A 16,583-nucleotide genomic window follows, 5' to 3' on the forward strand; every position below is an offset into this window, starting at 1 on the left:
CCAACCTTCTCACTGGATGTACAGCTCCAGTCATGAGAGTTTAAATATATTCTCACTGTACTACTGAACTTACTACCCACAGTCACTTCATCATGATTGACTGACCTGTGGCCAATTTAATCACAAAGTTGAACAACTAACAGAAGAGATGTACAGTGGTACCTCGGGTTAAGAACTTTATTCGTTCTGGAGGTCTGTTCTTAACCTGAAACTGTTCTTAACCTGAAGCACCGCTTTAGCTCCTGCTGCCGCTGCACTGTCACTGCACGATTTCTGTTCTCATCCTGAAGCAAAGTTCTTAACCCAAGGTAATATTTCTGAGTTAGTGGAGTCTGTAACCTGAAACATATGTAACCTGAAGCGTATGTAACTCTAGGTACCACTGTACTCTCATAGGCTGTATTCAGACAGCACTTTATTTGGTCTTCCTGACCTTTCCATACCTGTTAATTTTCATGTTTTATGGTCACACAAGAACAAATGTCACTGGACATGTCTCCACAACCCTACCCGCTACATATGTTTCAAGTTACAGACTCCACTAACCCTGAAGTTTTATGGCATAAAAGCAACTTCTAAAAATCCACTGGAATCTAGCAGAAGTTTAGCATTCATTTACGTCTTAATTCTTTTGAGAAATAATAATAATAATAATAATAATAATAATAATAATAATAATAATAATAATAAATTTATTTATATCCCGCCCTCCCCAGCCGAAGCCGGGCTCAGGGCGGCTAACAACACTAAAACAGTACAACATTATAAAACATTATAAAAATGAATTAAAATCAAAATTGATGACAACCATAAACTAAAGTTTTGTAAAGATTGCCAAAGGAGGGAGTCAGGCTGCACCCTGACCAGGTGGAACAGCTCTGTCTTGCAGGCCCTGCGGAAAGATATCAAGTCCTGGAGGGCCCTTGTCTCTTGTGACAGAGCGTTCCACCAGGTTGGAGCCGCAGCCGAAAAAGCCCTGGCTCTAGTTGAGGCCAGCCTAACCTCTCTGTGGCTTGGGACCTTCAAGGTGTTTTTATTTGAAGACCGTAAGTTCCTCTGTGGGGCATACCAGGAGAGGCGGTCCCGTAGGTACGAGGGCCCTAGGCCGTATAGGGCTTTGAAGGTTAAAACCAGCACCTTAAACCTGATCCTGTACTCCACCGGGAGCCAGTGCAGCTGGTATAGCACCGGATGAATGTGATCTCTAAGCGAAGACCCCGTAAGGAGTCTCGCTGTGGCATTCTGCACCCGCTGGAGTTTCTGGGTCAGTCTCAAGGGCAGCCCCACGTAGAGTGAGTTACAATAATCCAGTCTGGAGGTGACCGTCGCGTGGATCACAGTGGCTAGGTCAGGGCGAGAGAGGTAAGGAGCCAACTGCTTAGCTTGGCGGAGATGAAAAATGCCACCTTTGTTATAGCTGCAATCTGCACCTCCATGGAGAGGGAGGTATCGAAGATTACACCCAAACTCTTAACGGACGGTGCTGGCACTAATTGCACCCCCGCAAGAGATGGGAGTTGCCCCCTCAGTCCCATGTCGTCCCGTCCCAGCCAGAGGACCTCTGTCTTCGAAGGATTTAACTTCAACCGGCTCCCACGTAACCATCCAGCCACAGCCTCCAAGCATCTGATCAGTGTGTCTGGGGCCGAGTCCGGGTGGCCGTCCATCAACAGATAGAGTTGGGTGTCATCAGCATACTGATGGCAGCCCAGCCCAAAACTCTGGACAAGCTGGGCGAGGGGGCGCATAAAGATGTTAAAAAGCATCGGGGAGAGTATTGCACCCTGGGGCACACCACACACCAAGGAGTGGCGGGATGACAATTCCCCCCCAAGCGCCACCCTCTGTCCCCGACCAGAGAGAAACGAGCGCAGCCATTGAAGGACTGTGCCCTGGATCCCCACGTCGGCAAGGCGGTGGTCCAGGAGTTCGTGATCGACCATGTCGAAGGCTGCTGACAGGTCTAGAAGAATCAGCAGCCCCGACCCGCCTCGATCCAGCTGCCTGCGGAGATCATCTGTTAGGGCGACCAGAGCCGTCTCGGTCCCATGACCAGCGCAGAAGCCGGACTGGAATGGATCCAGAGCTGATGTTTCATCCAGAAACCTACCAAGCTGTTCAGCAACCGCTCTCTCAATCACCTTACCCAGGTGATATAAATGGGAGCACACAGGTGGGGTTGTGGTGACATGTCCAGCGACATTTGTTCTTGTGTTACACCATGGCCACTGGTGTGAATGAAATATGAATGCATTTTGAAAGCTTGGGTTAGCTGTTTCTCTCCTACTGGACTCAATATACCAAATACCAAAGAGGTTACAATTTAAGCAAAAGGGACGCTACTGTACATTGCTGTAGTGTAGGAGGAAGAGAAAACCTGTAATATTAGTAAAAATCCTGCTTCATTGTTGCAAATTATAGCCTATTCACACCATGCAGAATATGTCTTTTCTCAAGGATATGGGAAGAAAAAGGGAAACTGAAAAACCAAACCAAAAATAAACCCCCACAGCTAAATACTGGATATTTTCATCTTTAAAAGAAAGCTTTATACTCCAAAACATGCTATCCTCAAACAGGCAGAGAGGGAATTACCCTGAGGCAACAGGAAGTTCTGCTTATGTCAGGAAACAAGGATCTGAATACCAACAGTTGAGGTTGCAAATAATTCTTCAAGAGATTAATAATTTAAGAAAATGAACAATACTAAAAGAAGGCATCCATTTACATTTTTGAAAGATAAGCCTCAATTTTTAAAAAAAGATGTTATCAGGGGGACTTCTTTTCAGTCAATGATAATTGCCATTGAAAATAATGTTTTGATAAAATCTGCTGATTTAGTTGCTTCTACCTATGAAGGAACTTTTCTGTGGAAAGATCCGCAAGGTCAGATTTCAACACCCCCAGTGAGCAGAAGAGATCTCATCCAGCAGTTTATATACAGGTGGGCACTATAAAAATAGCATGTACAAGTCTACTACTGTAATTCTCAACATTGAAAAAAATATTGCTATGAATAATTTCATGCTAGACTGAGTATAGTACTGGAATTGCACCCCTTTCCTTTTAAAATCTATGCATCTATGTGCAAACTGCATCAGTTCGCAAACTACAGCTTTTATAATATTTATTTATATAGATAAGCAGAAAGAAAAAAGTTGGTAAAATAACTTCTCTGAGAGATGATCCCTCATGCTTTTAACATAACGAAATGGTATTTTTATGCAATACCTGAGTCAGATTTTTCATGTTCAAAATTGCAGAAGCGGCTTTGAGAAGGAGTATGCTTCTGCACACACAACTTGAAATACTTGTTTAGACAGAAAAGCTCAGATTTTTTATTAACTTTTCTCTTAAGCACCTCTTTGCTCATTACAATTTACATATGAGAGACATATGAGATTTGGGACAGAATCCCAACAACATGTTTTCAGGAAAAGAAAGCATCTCTCAACAAGAGGTGATTAGTAAATAGAAATAAAGTTTGATCATGGACTGTATTAGTTATAGTCTGTGTAGCAATGTTTCTAAACAAATTACCTTATCCATATGTGGGAATACAACTGAACTTGTATTCTAAAAAGGTAAGGTAAAGGATCTCTGGATGGTTAAGTCCAATCAAAGGCAACTATGGGATCAGGTGGTCATCTTGCTTCAGGCCGAGGGAGCCGGCGTTTGTCCACAGACAGCTTTCTGTGTCATGTGGCCAGCAGGACTAAACTGCTTCTGGCGCAACGGGACACCATGATGGAAACCAGAGCACACGGAAATGCCATATACCTTCCCACCGCAGCAGTACCTATTTATCTACTTGCACTGCTGTGCTTTCGAACTGCTGGGATGGCAAAAGCTTGTATTCTACACCTAATTAGCACTTAAGATTTGAAATGCAGAATGATGGAGGCCCAAACCACCTCAGTCAAAAAGGGTAAGAGAAACAACCCAGCCACACTTTCAGTGGGTAGAACAGAGAGTTGCACGTGGGGAAAAGCCTGCAGAACTGCTCTAGGCTCCATCCACAGTGCAGCAGATTGAGGTGTGTGTATTGCACCCCTCAGTTCCTGGAGACACATCTGAATGTACTGCTGATGGATCATCTGGATGACAAGCTGATGACTGCACTGAATATGAAAGTCTGAACTTTTGGCTGAAGCACTATCCACTTTGGCAGTGTAACTCAGATATAAACAAAGTGAATAATATTTCAGGATCCATGCCTTTCTTGTATTTACAGCATTCAGACAATGTTTCATGTTAATTTTGAAGGTTTCAGATAGCACGAAGTCCAATTACATGACATTTCCATCAGGAATAAAGTAAAAACAAGAACAAAATACCTGCTCAATTAGTGACCCTTTAAAAAGAAATCCCTATGAGTTCAAAGTTTTATTTTCACCTCACTATTCAAATGTATATTTGAAATATCTCTGCAGCATATATTTGAGCTTACCTATACCAATTGATTTCAGGTTCAGGAGAACCCATGGCTCTGCAGAATAATGTAATTGACTCTCCTCGATCTGCTGTGGCATTAAAGGACTTCTGTAGCAATGTGATAGCTGGAGGAACTGAAGAAAATATGGAAAATGGATGTAAGGTTAGATAACTGAAAGCACACAGATCACTCTTGTTTCTTAAAGTAACTTTGCTATAACCATTTCATTTTTGAACCATAAATGAGGCCCATGGATAAGTTTTAGTCAAGTAAAATTCAGTTACTTATTTTACTTTCATCAAGAACAGGCATAGGCAAACGCAGTCCTCCAGATGTTTTGGGACTATAACTCCCACCATCCCTGACCACTGGTCCTGTTAGCTAGGGATGATGGGAATTGTAGTCGCAAAACATCTGGAGGGCGAGTTTGCCTATGTCTGATCAAGAATATTAGCAGTTTATAGTTTCAGTTTTAGCCAGTTCAGAGTTAACTACAGTACTATCAGAAGAAACCATGGATATTTAAACCTTAATTGTTAAGCTCTAAACTGTTAACTCTTAGCATTTTGATGCCATTTTAAAATTAAAAATTTATAGTGATTTTTTGACATAAATGCATGATAGTTTTTAAAGGTTACTGCAGTATAAATGCTTTAAGGAGTTCATTACTGGAAACAGGAAAAACGCCTTAACAATAGCATTTAAATATGTAATTACTTCAAATGAATTGCAACTAATTGCTAACTACATATTCCACACAAATTTGTAAACATCAAAACATTTGAAACATAATGCCTTTTAATTTTTTGTTTGGTGCACTATATTTATTAAAATAACATTCCTCTTACTTTGGGTAGTGCCCTTTAAGATGACTACAGCCTGCCATCAACCCTGTTGGCTGAGTTTGCTGTGGCTCCTAACCTGAGATCAGCCAATAGCTGACGCCTACTCCCCAAAGCCAAACCTTTCAAGGAATGGAGGGAACTACAGGCAGCAGAAAAACCATACTATCCAACCTTTGAGAATAATGAAGGCATTCATGCTCTAGGGAAGTTTCTTTCCTGGTCTGCTCAGGCTAATGAGCTCAAAGGTTGGTTTTGTAGCCACAACAATATCTCAGGATGGTCACCAATATCTTTTTACTACTTTATTTTTTATTATACTATGTCTGCATGTATCTTCATTGTGGAAGGAGGGACTATCAATGTTTGGTTTGGCTGAACTGTGCCCATTCTATGCACTATGAAGGTAAAGATAAAGATACCCCTGACTGTTATGTCCAGTCGCGGATGACTCTGGAGTTGCACGCTCATCTCGCTCTATAGGCCGAGGGAGCCGGCGTTTGTCCGCAGACAGCTTCCAGGTCATGTGGCCAGCATGACTAAGCTGCTTCTGGTGAACCAGAGCAGCACACGGAAATGCCGTTTACCTTCCCACCAGGGCGGTACCTATTTATCTACTTGCACTTTGACGTGCTTTCGAACGGCTAGGTTGGTAGGAGCTGGGACTGAGCAATGGGAGCTCACCCCATCATGGGGATTCAAACCACGACCTTCTGATAGGCAAGCCCTAGGCTCTGTGGTTTAGACCACAGCGCCACCTGCGTCCCTTCTATGCACTATACCACACACTTAATAAAAGGTGCCATTTTAAAAAATAATAATATAGAGTTGTATCTAATGAAATCATAGAAGATGATTAACTGAAATTCAGGGGTCTGCTCTAAGTCATACACAACCCATAATTAAGGTAGTGTTTAAAAATAATACACCAAACATTATGCCTTGGATTCAAAGAAATGTTAAGTGAGACTCCACTTGCCCCATTGGAGCACTGCCACCTTCCCAGTATGGAACTGCCTTTCAGCTTATGCAGGGCAACTTTGGACCCAGGCCTATCTTTTTAATCAAGATACTTCTGCTGAACTGAAGATCATTTAAAACAAAAGGTTTGCATGGATACATATATGTAATAAATGACTACAATCCTGGTCACATGTAAACTTTAGGTGCACAACAATAGTCATAAACATTAGAATATATACATATGTCTCTCTCTCTCTCTGTGTGTGTGTGTGTGTGTGTGTGTGTGTATGTTTGGCTGCAGCATCATTAAATGAAAGTCTCAAGGTGTAATTTAACAAGCTGATAAAGTTGCTACAGTAATGAGCATAATATTGAATCCTTGATTATTCTGAATTATATAAGTGGAGGTTTTCCCAATGTAACATCTAGCCCAATTTCTATTATAAACTGGAATGTGAACTCAATGGTAGACTATTACCTTGATATTATAGTATTAGAAAAAATGATTTTGTTCATGACTTTTGCCAGACCTCAGCTATTTACACACTTAGAGTAAGCTACAGCATATTTTGTGGTAATAACAAGGAAAGAGAAAGCACTGAGGGCCACACATAAAGGGTGATAATTTAGATTTACGGAATATTTTGTTTGGTGCTAAGCAGAATTATTTAAACACACAAAAACAGGCATCCATCTCTCTCTCTCTCTCTCTCTCTCTCTCTCTCTCTGTATGTGTGTGTGTGTAGAACTGTTCAGTTTTGCTTCTTACCATTTACAAGTACAATGATATCCCGAAAGTCAATTTCCCCTCTGGCTTCTACTCTTCCTTCACATCTGTAAACACCTTCATCACTTTTATTGATTTTAAGAATTTGAAGATTATTGTTTGGCAGCATGGCAAACCTATCTGGAAAGGCATGTAAGATATAAAATAGTATCAGTAAGTGAAGGCACTGCTGGGAACATGGTTGTGAATTGATAAAATTTAAACTATTCTGCTATACTATCAGAGAGCTCATCAACAAAACATACTTCAATTTACAAGTAAAATGTAATTCTCGAAGCTCAGTTATCCTAGATAAAATGCTTCATGTTGTCTTTTTTAAAAAAATTAACAAATGTACCTCTTATAAACAACAGCTCATCTGACCCATCATACCTTACAAACTTTCCTAACAAGAAATGAATATCAGAAAAAAGAAAAGGGAGGCAGGAAAGAAAAAAAGAACAGAGGCAGGAAGAGAGATAAAGAAGTAAGTTAGAGAAAGCCAACATGGTTCCCTCCAGACAATGTTACACTGCAGTTCCTATCATTCTGACCTATGGCTGTGCTAGCTGGCTTGGGCATGTGCAAGTGGTTGCCCAACAAGCACAGGAAATGAACCACATTGGCCATCGGAAGGTTATATATGAATTTATCTACGGATTCTCAATCATTTTTATAAGTCTCTCTCCTGTTATATGACTTTTCCACACACTGAACTCTTGCATGTCTCTGCTATGTAACTTATATCAGGAGAGTAAGATAGCTCATGGTTTTGAAGTTTTAACTTTTTGCCACCAATGAAGGTTGTTGAACTCGTAATGCAGGGGTCAGTCCAAGCTGGTCCACAAGGCTGTTCTCACCCAAACCATGCCAATATCCTCCTCTCAGGTGTGAGGTAGGTAAGGGTGCAGCTCCAAAGGAATAATGCAAGCTCAAAAGCATTGGCAGAGAACCCCACTAGGGTATGTATGCCACTGAGGGGGATCAATGTTGAGTGAGACCCCCTTTTGTTTGCAGGTGAGGTTTCATAGCACATCTGCAAACAGATATTTTTGCTTTTCAGATGCCACCTGCAGATGGAAAATGTAACTGCTGTAACTCAATGTAACTGCTACATTAGTAATAGCAAGCCTGTTTGCAGGCACACTCCCAGTGCCAATCAACTTCAAATGGTTGCAACCTGATATAAAGTCAGGTGACTGACCAGTGGAGGCCCTGCCCACCTGTCAAAGATGGTCTGCAGGGGGTTAGGAAGGAGAGGTTCTGGCCACCTGCTGAATCCACTGCCCTACCTCTCTCCCAATGTATCACTTAGAAAGCTCCCACAATGATTTAAATAATCCAGAATCAACTGACTGATGGAAGACAGGATAGCAGAAGACAAAGAAAGAATAATTCAGTGCTCCAAATCATGGCAAAATCCAACAACCATAGAGCAGATATTTATATCTTTTGTTAAAATTCAGTCATTTTCCTGATGTTTAATTCAGCATATTTTAGCTAGTTCTCAGAATTTACTAAGGTAGTATAGAAATTAAAGTAGAATTGAAGTCATGTATGAGAAAAAATATGGTCTTGAGGGTCTAATCCAAAAACCAAACAAATGAAGATTAACATGACAGTTCTTGAATTCATTGGTCTCCATGACTAACCTAATTTACAACCAAGTTCAAAAGCTAAAAATCTACAAATGTCTTCCCACAGCTGTTGACTAGAATTATTTATTTTTGTACTTGGCAAAGGTTTACCTAACTGTGGGGTTACTTAACAAGAAGGTACCAAACACAGTCAGTTTGTAAATTCAAGAGGGATCCTGAGCAGAGAAGTCTCAAACAACACAGAGTCTAAAATAACCAGGTAGATAGTCCTGCGGCCACAACCACCACTTCTTTGGGAAATTTCTTTCATCACTGAGTTTGTACATAGAACCCAAGTAGTCACCAGGGTTTATGTTTTGTTTTGTTTTGTTTTTGGCCAGTTTTATCTTGTGGCTTTCATTTGCCAATCCCTAAGCTATTTACCTTTATTTGCAATGGAAAATTAAATTTCAGAGGGATATATCAGGAAAAGGACTGCATCGCAATTTAATAGTAACATTAATTGCATTCCCCATCTCCAGCAATATAACATCTCAATGATCACATTTTACTCATTATTTTGCTAACACAATAGGTGTTTCATTACTATATCAGAACATTAACATAAGTGCCTTTAAACTGGTTGAATGTAGAATGAAAACAGATAATTTAAAGAGTTACCAAAATACTAACTGTCAGCAATATTTGAGACTTCCTCATTTTGATACAACCAGCTGACAATAGGTGCAGGTGAACTAGTAACATGGCAAATGACTTGTACATCTTCTCCCTGTACAAATTCTTGTGGGGATGAGATATCTTGGAATGTGAGCTTTTCTAAGAAAGAAGGAAAGACAGTTTAGCTAGTAGCTTCTACCATTTGCTGAGAATTCCAAAGTACATTACTTAGGTAACAAATAGAATTTACTTAGCACTTTAAAGTGTTAAAAGTATTTCACATGCAAGTTGGGTAAGTACGATTATCGTATTGTTCTGTTGCAGCAAAAAGACAAGGTTGATGGCAAAAATATACAGCAGGGCATCAGTGCTATATTATTTATTTATTTCATAAAAGTCATACACTGCTTGATTGTTGTTGTTTTTTAAATCACATCAAATTTGTTTTCAAAAATACCAGAATACTTTAAGTTTCTATTAACAAAGACAAAACTATTTCAAGTTAAAAGTAAACCATTGTTGTTGCTGTTTAGTCATTTAGTCGTGAACAATTACTATAAATAAGTCTTCTGCTGCCATCTATTACAAATATATATATGAAAATTTGCTTACTTCAAAGTAATCATTGAGTACATACAATACTCAGTAGCCCCAATATACTGAATAATTTTGATATAAAGTTTACAGAGCACTTATATTCATCATTTTCGGTACAACATGAAGGAAGAGAAGCCTCATTATTGAATTTATTTTCACCTTTGGATTTTACTTACGGTAAATTTCCAAAACAACAGTAGCCTCTTGAGTCTGTCCTCTAGAATCTGTTGCTTGACACCTGTATATTCCAGCATCTTCCACATTGGCATTGTAGATTGTTAACCGTGATCTGACACCTTCTTTCTGTACTACCACTCTTTGATTAGATACAATCTTCTCTCCTTGTGGGTTGTACCAATCTATACTCTCAGCCTCACCAATTACTAAAGGAAAGAAGAAAGAAAGACAACAATGTACATAATGAGTAATGGACAAGGTATCAGATACATTTCTTTAAAATATGCTACGCTCATGTGCATCAGTTTGGTTCTATATTTTGGGACAATATCAAGCAGTCTCACAATATTATGTCCAGTAGGGGTCTTCCAGAAGTTTGATTTTGTTAGGGGTGTGCATCTGATTTTACTGAATCCTAAATTAGAAACAAGCAACACAAAATGGCAGGTTTCAGGCTTGTCTAGGATTCCCATATTTCAAGAAGTAAAAATTCGGGTGATCTTGCAAAAAATAAAAGCTCAACAACTTTTTTTGCAATCTCGCCAAAATAAAGCACCCTAAAACCCAGGCATTTCCTATAAAATGCAAAAAAACAAACAAACAAAAAAACAGATGGGGATGTAGGCCCCCCAAAAGAGGACATGTCTGGGATATTCTGGATGTATGGCAAGCCTAGGGTTGTCCAAACCAAAGAGGAATCTGAAGTGCCTTGAACTGAAGAAAGAACTACTAAAGTGATTTGAATTAGAAGAAGAAGAAGAATTTGGATTTGATATCCCGCCTTTCACTCCCTTTAAGGAGTCTCAAAGCGGCTAACATTCTCCTTTCCCTTCCTCCCCCACAACAAACACTCTGTGAGGTGAGTGGGGCTGAGAGACTTCAAAGAAGTGTGACTGGCCCAAGGTCACCCAGCAGCTGCATGTGGAGGAGCGGAGACGCGAACCTGGTTCCCCAGATTACGAGACTACCGCTCTTAACCACTACACCACACTGGCTCTTTGGAGATACTTTCTTTTTTATATCTGTGGACAGTGTGCCTGCAAAAATCAAACCATTTCTCCCAAGATTCCAATGTAATGAAATTCCACTGTAAAAGTGGGAAAGCGGAAATAATTTAATTGGGTCTCTGCAATCGCAATGCTTCAGGGAAAGGGTGCTAAAAAGTACTATATCACTTTGTTTTTACCAGTTCCGCTTGTTTTGCTAGTTCTGCTAATGACATTTGTTTCCAAAATGATAGACAATTGAGTCTTTCTGCCTTTGTGTCATTGCCCAAGCATTCATTCCTGCATTGATATAATTTTTAAGCTGCTTGTAAAAAAAACTCTAAAAACAACAAAATAAAAAAACCAAACCATTCTATCTTTTATTTGAATAAAACAACTGAAATGTAGAGTATTTTCAGGAACAAATTATTCATTAGTGGTTGACATTTGATTAGCTAGGTTTTGTTTGTATTACTTCGGTTTGTAATAATCTTTAATTATCTGCCATTAACTCAAAATTCAATTGGTCAGAATGAGTAGCCATAAAAATAATTACATGGAATGAACTTTGTACTTCTCCTGTCCTAATATCATTTCAAAGTTAGAAGGTAGCGACCCCATGCTTTATAGACCCAATAATGTATACTTAAATTCTAATGGGATATCTCATTGTCTGCTGGCTATGATATGACAGTAAAATCAACTCCTTTCAAATCTCACTTGGAAGCACATTGCAGAGATTCTGAAGCATAAATGCAGTGGAAATGTGATTTTCAGAGTTAAGACTTAGAAGGAAATTCCATCAATACCTGTACTCATTAAATGAAACCCCACATTGTTCAGATAGTTTAATTTATTCAGTAGCCACCGAATAATTAGTGCCAGAACATTTCTCAATGTTTCAGTTCATTATACATTTTTAATGCTTTGTAATGCATTTGCAGAACAGGTAGAGTTTTCTACTCAGTGATCTAAGTACCAGGAAAAGATTCCCTTCTAAATTTCCATACAAAGGGTTACTATGAAAAGCTGAGGAGCACATCCAGTAAAATAGAAAGCAACTCTATTCTTGCTATCTTTTCAGAAGTGAAAAGAGGTCATGCCCAGTGCCACTAATGTTTCTGACCAGCTCAGTTCTTTTCTCACTTAATTGCCTTGGTTTGTACCCTCTGAAAACTGGCTGCTTCAATATGGAAAGCTCAAATCCTACCCAGGGCTGGCTCTACCATTATTTAGAGGTGGTGCCTGCATTATTTTGGGGGCCATGAAAGAGAAGCAAATTATTAGTTTTTTAATTTATCATCATCATCATCATCATCATTGTCATCATCATAAAATTTACATACCGCTTAATTATATCTATATCATCTATCTATCTATCTATCTATCTATCTATCATCTATCATCTATCTATATTGTCAGGGAACTGCCATCAGCTCAGAGGCAAGAGGTGGAAGGGCAGTTAGGTTACAGGGAGCCTCCAAAGATCGTGAGAATCAGCACTTCCTCCGTGGAGGAGGGAAGCCACGCCTCCAGTGGGCAAGGGGTCCAGGGCTCGGAGGATGCAAGGGAGAGCTACAGCACTGAGCATGAACAAAGCGGGTGGGAGGCAGGTCCCCCTCTGCCCACGCCCTCTTTGCGCAGTGGGTTTTTGCGCAGAGAGGGGAGGTGTAGGATGGGGGTCAAAAGACTACTCTGCTGGGGAAAGTTTAAGGACCGCCCACTCCCAGATTCTGCTAGCGACTGAGCAGACATAGAATTGAGTCAATCAGCATTGTGAACATTTGGGACAGATAATAAAGCCTTGAAAAGACCAACGGGGAGTCTTGTCTGTTTGCTCTTGCTCTTGAGCAACCACCCCGGCACACATAATATATATAAATATATATCAATATCTATCTATCTGTCTGACTGTCTGTCTGTCTATATGACCAGTTTACAAAAAGATAAAACAATAAAACTGAGAAAAATTCACAACAATACTTTAAAAGATACAAAATTTCTATTTTATTTTACTGCCAAGAAGGGAAGGAAGTCCTTGTGCAATTATTATTATTTTTTGCTTCAAGTATCCCATTTGACTTGAAGGGAGCGCTATATGCTGTTCTACCTGAGGCAGCCAAGTTCTCACCCTCCCCTTTTGCTCCTTAGACTAGTGACTCCAGACCCATAGAGAGGAATCTTCACTTCTGAAAGTTTGCATATAAGGGACTATTTCACCAGGTGCCTGTGATCACCACATGGCACTGAATGATGAGAAAACACAATTCAAGTAAAGCACATTCCACACAGTTCAATGCTATGGGGGGGGGGGATAGAGTTGGAGAATACGTAATTTATACAGTTCTTGCAAAGATCAGGGACCATTTTCCAATCAACCAAATCAAAATAATGTCAGACATTATTCTCAAGTGGAGTAGCTGCTTTCTAATGCCTACAAATAATTTTTTTTGCTTTCATAAAAGCTCTGCAGGACCAGGCTTCCTGTAGACCAGAGAGTACCTATATTGGTATGTAACTATATATAATCTAAAATAATACAATGAAATATAAAGTGCACATTAAGAATCCAAGTTGATGCATCAAAAAATAATGTCAAAAAAATCACAAAATATTAGGTTGAAACTGCACCCTTCCTCATAAAACTCCAGCACACATCTGGTTCCAGGAAGTGTCTTATGACAAGGCAAGAGGGCCATAAATATTTGAAATTTCCTTGCTCAACCACTTCCTTCCTTTCATCAGCTCATAGCTTCTTCTTTCACTGATATCTATGTAAGATATTGCCTTGCCCCATATTCTCCAATCTTAGATTCCAAGCCTCAAATACTCACATTCCCATCAGGCCAATCACTAGTCAGTGATTGTTGCAATGAACAACTTTGTTACACTTCTTTAACCATCCCGATGCTTAGCTGCTTCCCTCCAATTGGTGTACACACTAGTCACATGTGAAAAGGGATAGAAGTCAAGTTGAAATTAAGCAAATATACATACCTGTGCATGTGAAGAACTTGGATACACCCACACTGACTTCTACCTTGCTGAGGGAAATTGACACTTGTAAAAGTGCTGCAAAATAAAATAAAATTATTATTATTATTATTATTATTATTATTATTATTATTATTATTATTATTATTGAAGCAGAATTTTCCATATGTCTACAAAGAGGAAAAACTTCCACATATTAAAACCATAAATTGAATCATGTCCCTACAAATTAGATTCCTCTCTGAAAGAGCCTTACACCCTACCTCTTGGAATACTTCTAAGTAACAAGCGCCATGGACTAATATTTAGAAGCAGGAGCCAAATATTAGGGGCAGAAATACTCAGGTATAAAAAGGGGGGGGGAAACAGTTAATGAGATTTTTTAAAAGAGACAATCACATTATTCTAAAAACATCACACCATCTATTAATTTTTAAATACATTTAGGTAAATCCAGGCTACGGTAGATGAACTCAATAGTTTCTAAATAATTCACACATAAGTAAACCTACATGGTAGTCCTTGAGTGACATTGTCACAGATTGTTACCTGCACAATGTCCCCAAATAACAGCCAGTTGCCACTTGCTATTTTCCTTCTTGAAACAAAACAACAACAACAAAACCACCTGTGGCAAAAATAAAAAATAAAAAATGACCCTGAAATGCATTGAATTTTGCCATTGGGATGTGTTTACTACAAGCCAATGTTAGCAGACTAGGGTGAATAAAAAATCAAGAAAGGTCAAGAAACGGTGGGGCATATCCATATTTCTCTAACCAAAAGCAGTTCTCTTGAAGGTTTATTAATGGAATCAGAAAAACACCCCATTTGCCATTAATGTTAGTTAACATTGGTTCTCAGCTGCAATGCAGGTCCCCCCCCCCGAAAAGTTACAAAATTTTCATAACACTTTGAAAGACTTGTCATTTGTAAAAGGGGTCATATTCTGTTTAAAGAAATCCATCTTGCTTACTACTCAGCCTTCCCGTTAGCAGAACTATCATAACAGTTGCTTACAAAATGATTCTGTGCCCAGTCTGCTTGCAGTCAACAAGTTACAGCTTTCCTCTCAGCTATCAAACAGACTAAATATTAATGTTTAGTGTGCAGCTACATCTCTATTTTTTTCTTTACTTGATTGTATGTGTGAGGAACCCTGGAAGTTACTAGGACCGTGACAGAGAGACAGAGAGTGCTTCTAAAGGTTAGTGAAAAATAAAAATAAAAATCCCATTTGTGCCCTGCTATCTACCATAAAAGCTTAAAACTCATCAGAATATGTTAAATCACTCATTGCCAATGAAACAGAATATCATGTTTACTGAAAGGGGACAGAAGACCATGGTTCTGAGCGACATACAATTAAAACAGGAAAACAGAATTCTGACTAAATTAGTGATGCTGGCTTCTAAAAAGTTCCAAACTGCATGCAGAAAGCAGAAATTGCCCTCTTTTGGGGGTCTTCTGGTGGTTCCCCTACTTCAAGAAGTGAAGTTACAGGGAACCAGGCAGAGGGCCTTCTCAGCAGTGGCACCCTCCGTGTGGAACACCCTCCCATTAGATGTTAAGGAAATAAAGAACTACACAATTTATAGAAGACATCTGAAGGCAGCCCTGAATCGGGAAGTTTTTAATGTTTGACATTTACTATGTTTTTATATGTTCTGTAAGCCAGCCAGAGTGGTTGGGGAAACCCAGCCTGATGGTGGGATAATAATAATAATAATAATAATAATAATAATAATAATAAAAAATCAATAGCAATGGGCCTAGCTGCAATGTTTAGCTGATTAATAGGCTAGATTAATGAGTGCATTTTTGTAATGGTTAAAAAGTTATCTCTGATTAATTATGCTTCACATTGAAATCATTCATTGTTTTTAATGGGATGCAGTCAAGCAAGAAGGGCACCCTAGTGATGTTGATGTTCCCCTTCCCTACCCAGAGGAACCCCCTGTGCTACCAAAAATATATTTATGAGGGTTGGGGACACTTCAGAGCAGAATGGGACATGGCACAAGAGACTGCAATATTTGCTTGCATTGGGTGCAACCTTTAGTATTGTGATGCTACACGGACAGACAGCACAGCACAGCAGAAAACCTATTGAGGCATTATGGAAATGGAGTAGGTTCTTCCATAAGGAGGAAAACGTTGAGATGAATATGTTAGCTTCAGCCCATCTCTCTTCCTTTTCATCACCTTCCATGAGTTGGCTGGAGAAGCACACTGCAAAATTTGAAGAAGACTGAATTTCCAAGGATTGCTGAATACACTAATATTCAGTTGGCACAGATTGCTCCTCAACTTAAACAACATGAGGAGGAATAGAATTTGAAGGCACTGGTATTAAAAATTCTAAACTACACTTATAAATGTAGGCACAACTCTAGTAGTAACAGAATAAAGGAAAGAATATAAACACATGTTCTACATATGGTTATTTAATAATTATAAAACAGAAAACAAAAAAATACCATATGCCCTCTTTCCCCAGCCCAGCCAGAAGCATCATTTCTGGCAAGGCTTTATGTAAATACGGTTTGAGAGAATTAAAAATAAATA

The 16,583-nt window shown here is 39.3% G+C and overlaps 1 protein-coding gene across 3 annotated transcripts in view; it reads right to left on the reverse strand.

Annotated features, from left to right (window-relative positions):
* NCAM2 (neural cell adhesion molecule 2) overlaps positions 1-16,583 on the reverse strand; it is a 203,774-nt gene that overhangs the window by 90,678 nt on the left and 96,513 nt on the right. For all 3 annotated transcript variants that reach the window (XM_081907812.1, XM_081907814.1, XM_081907813.1), the window contains exons 2-6: positions 14,019-14,093; positions 10,035-10,241; positions 9,277-9,420; positions 7,010-7,147; positions 4,451-4,568 (exon numbers count right to left, since the gene is read on the reverse strand). In XM_081907812.1, the coding sequence (XP_081763938.1) occupies positions 4,451-4,568; positions 7,010-7,147; positions 9,277-9,420; positions 10,035-10,241; positions 14,019-14,093 (682 nt within the window). The remainder of the gene's footprint in view (positions 1-4,450; positions 4,569-7,009; positions 7,148-9,276; positions 9,421-10,034; positions 10,242-14,018; positions 14,094-16,583) is intronic.

The sequence above is a fragment of the Podarcis melisellensis genome, assembly GCF_964234715.1.
Source record: "Podarcis melisellensis genome assembly, chromosome: 4".
Taxonomy (NCBI): domain Eukaryota; kingdom Metazoa; phylum Chordata; class Lepidosauria; order Squamata; family Lacertidae; genus Podarcis; species Podarcis melisellensis.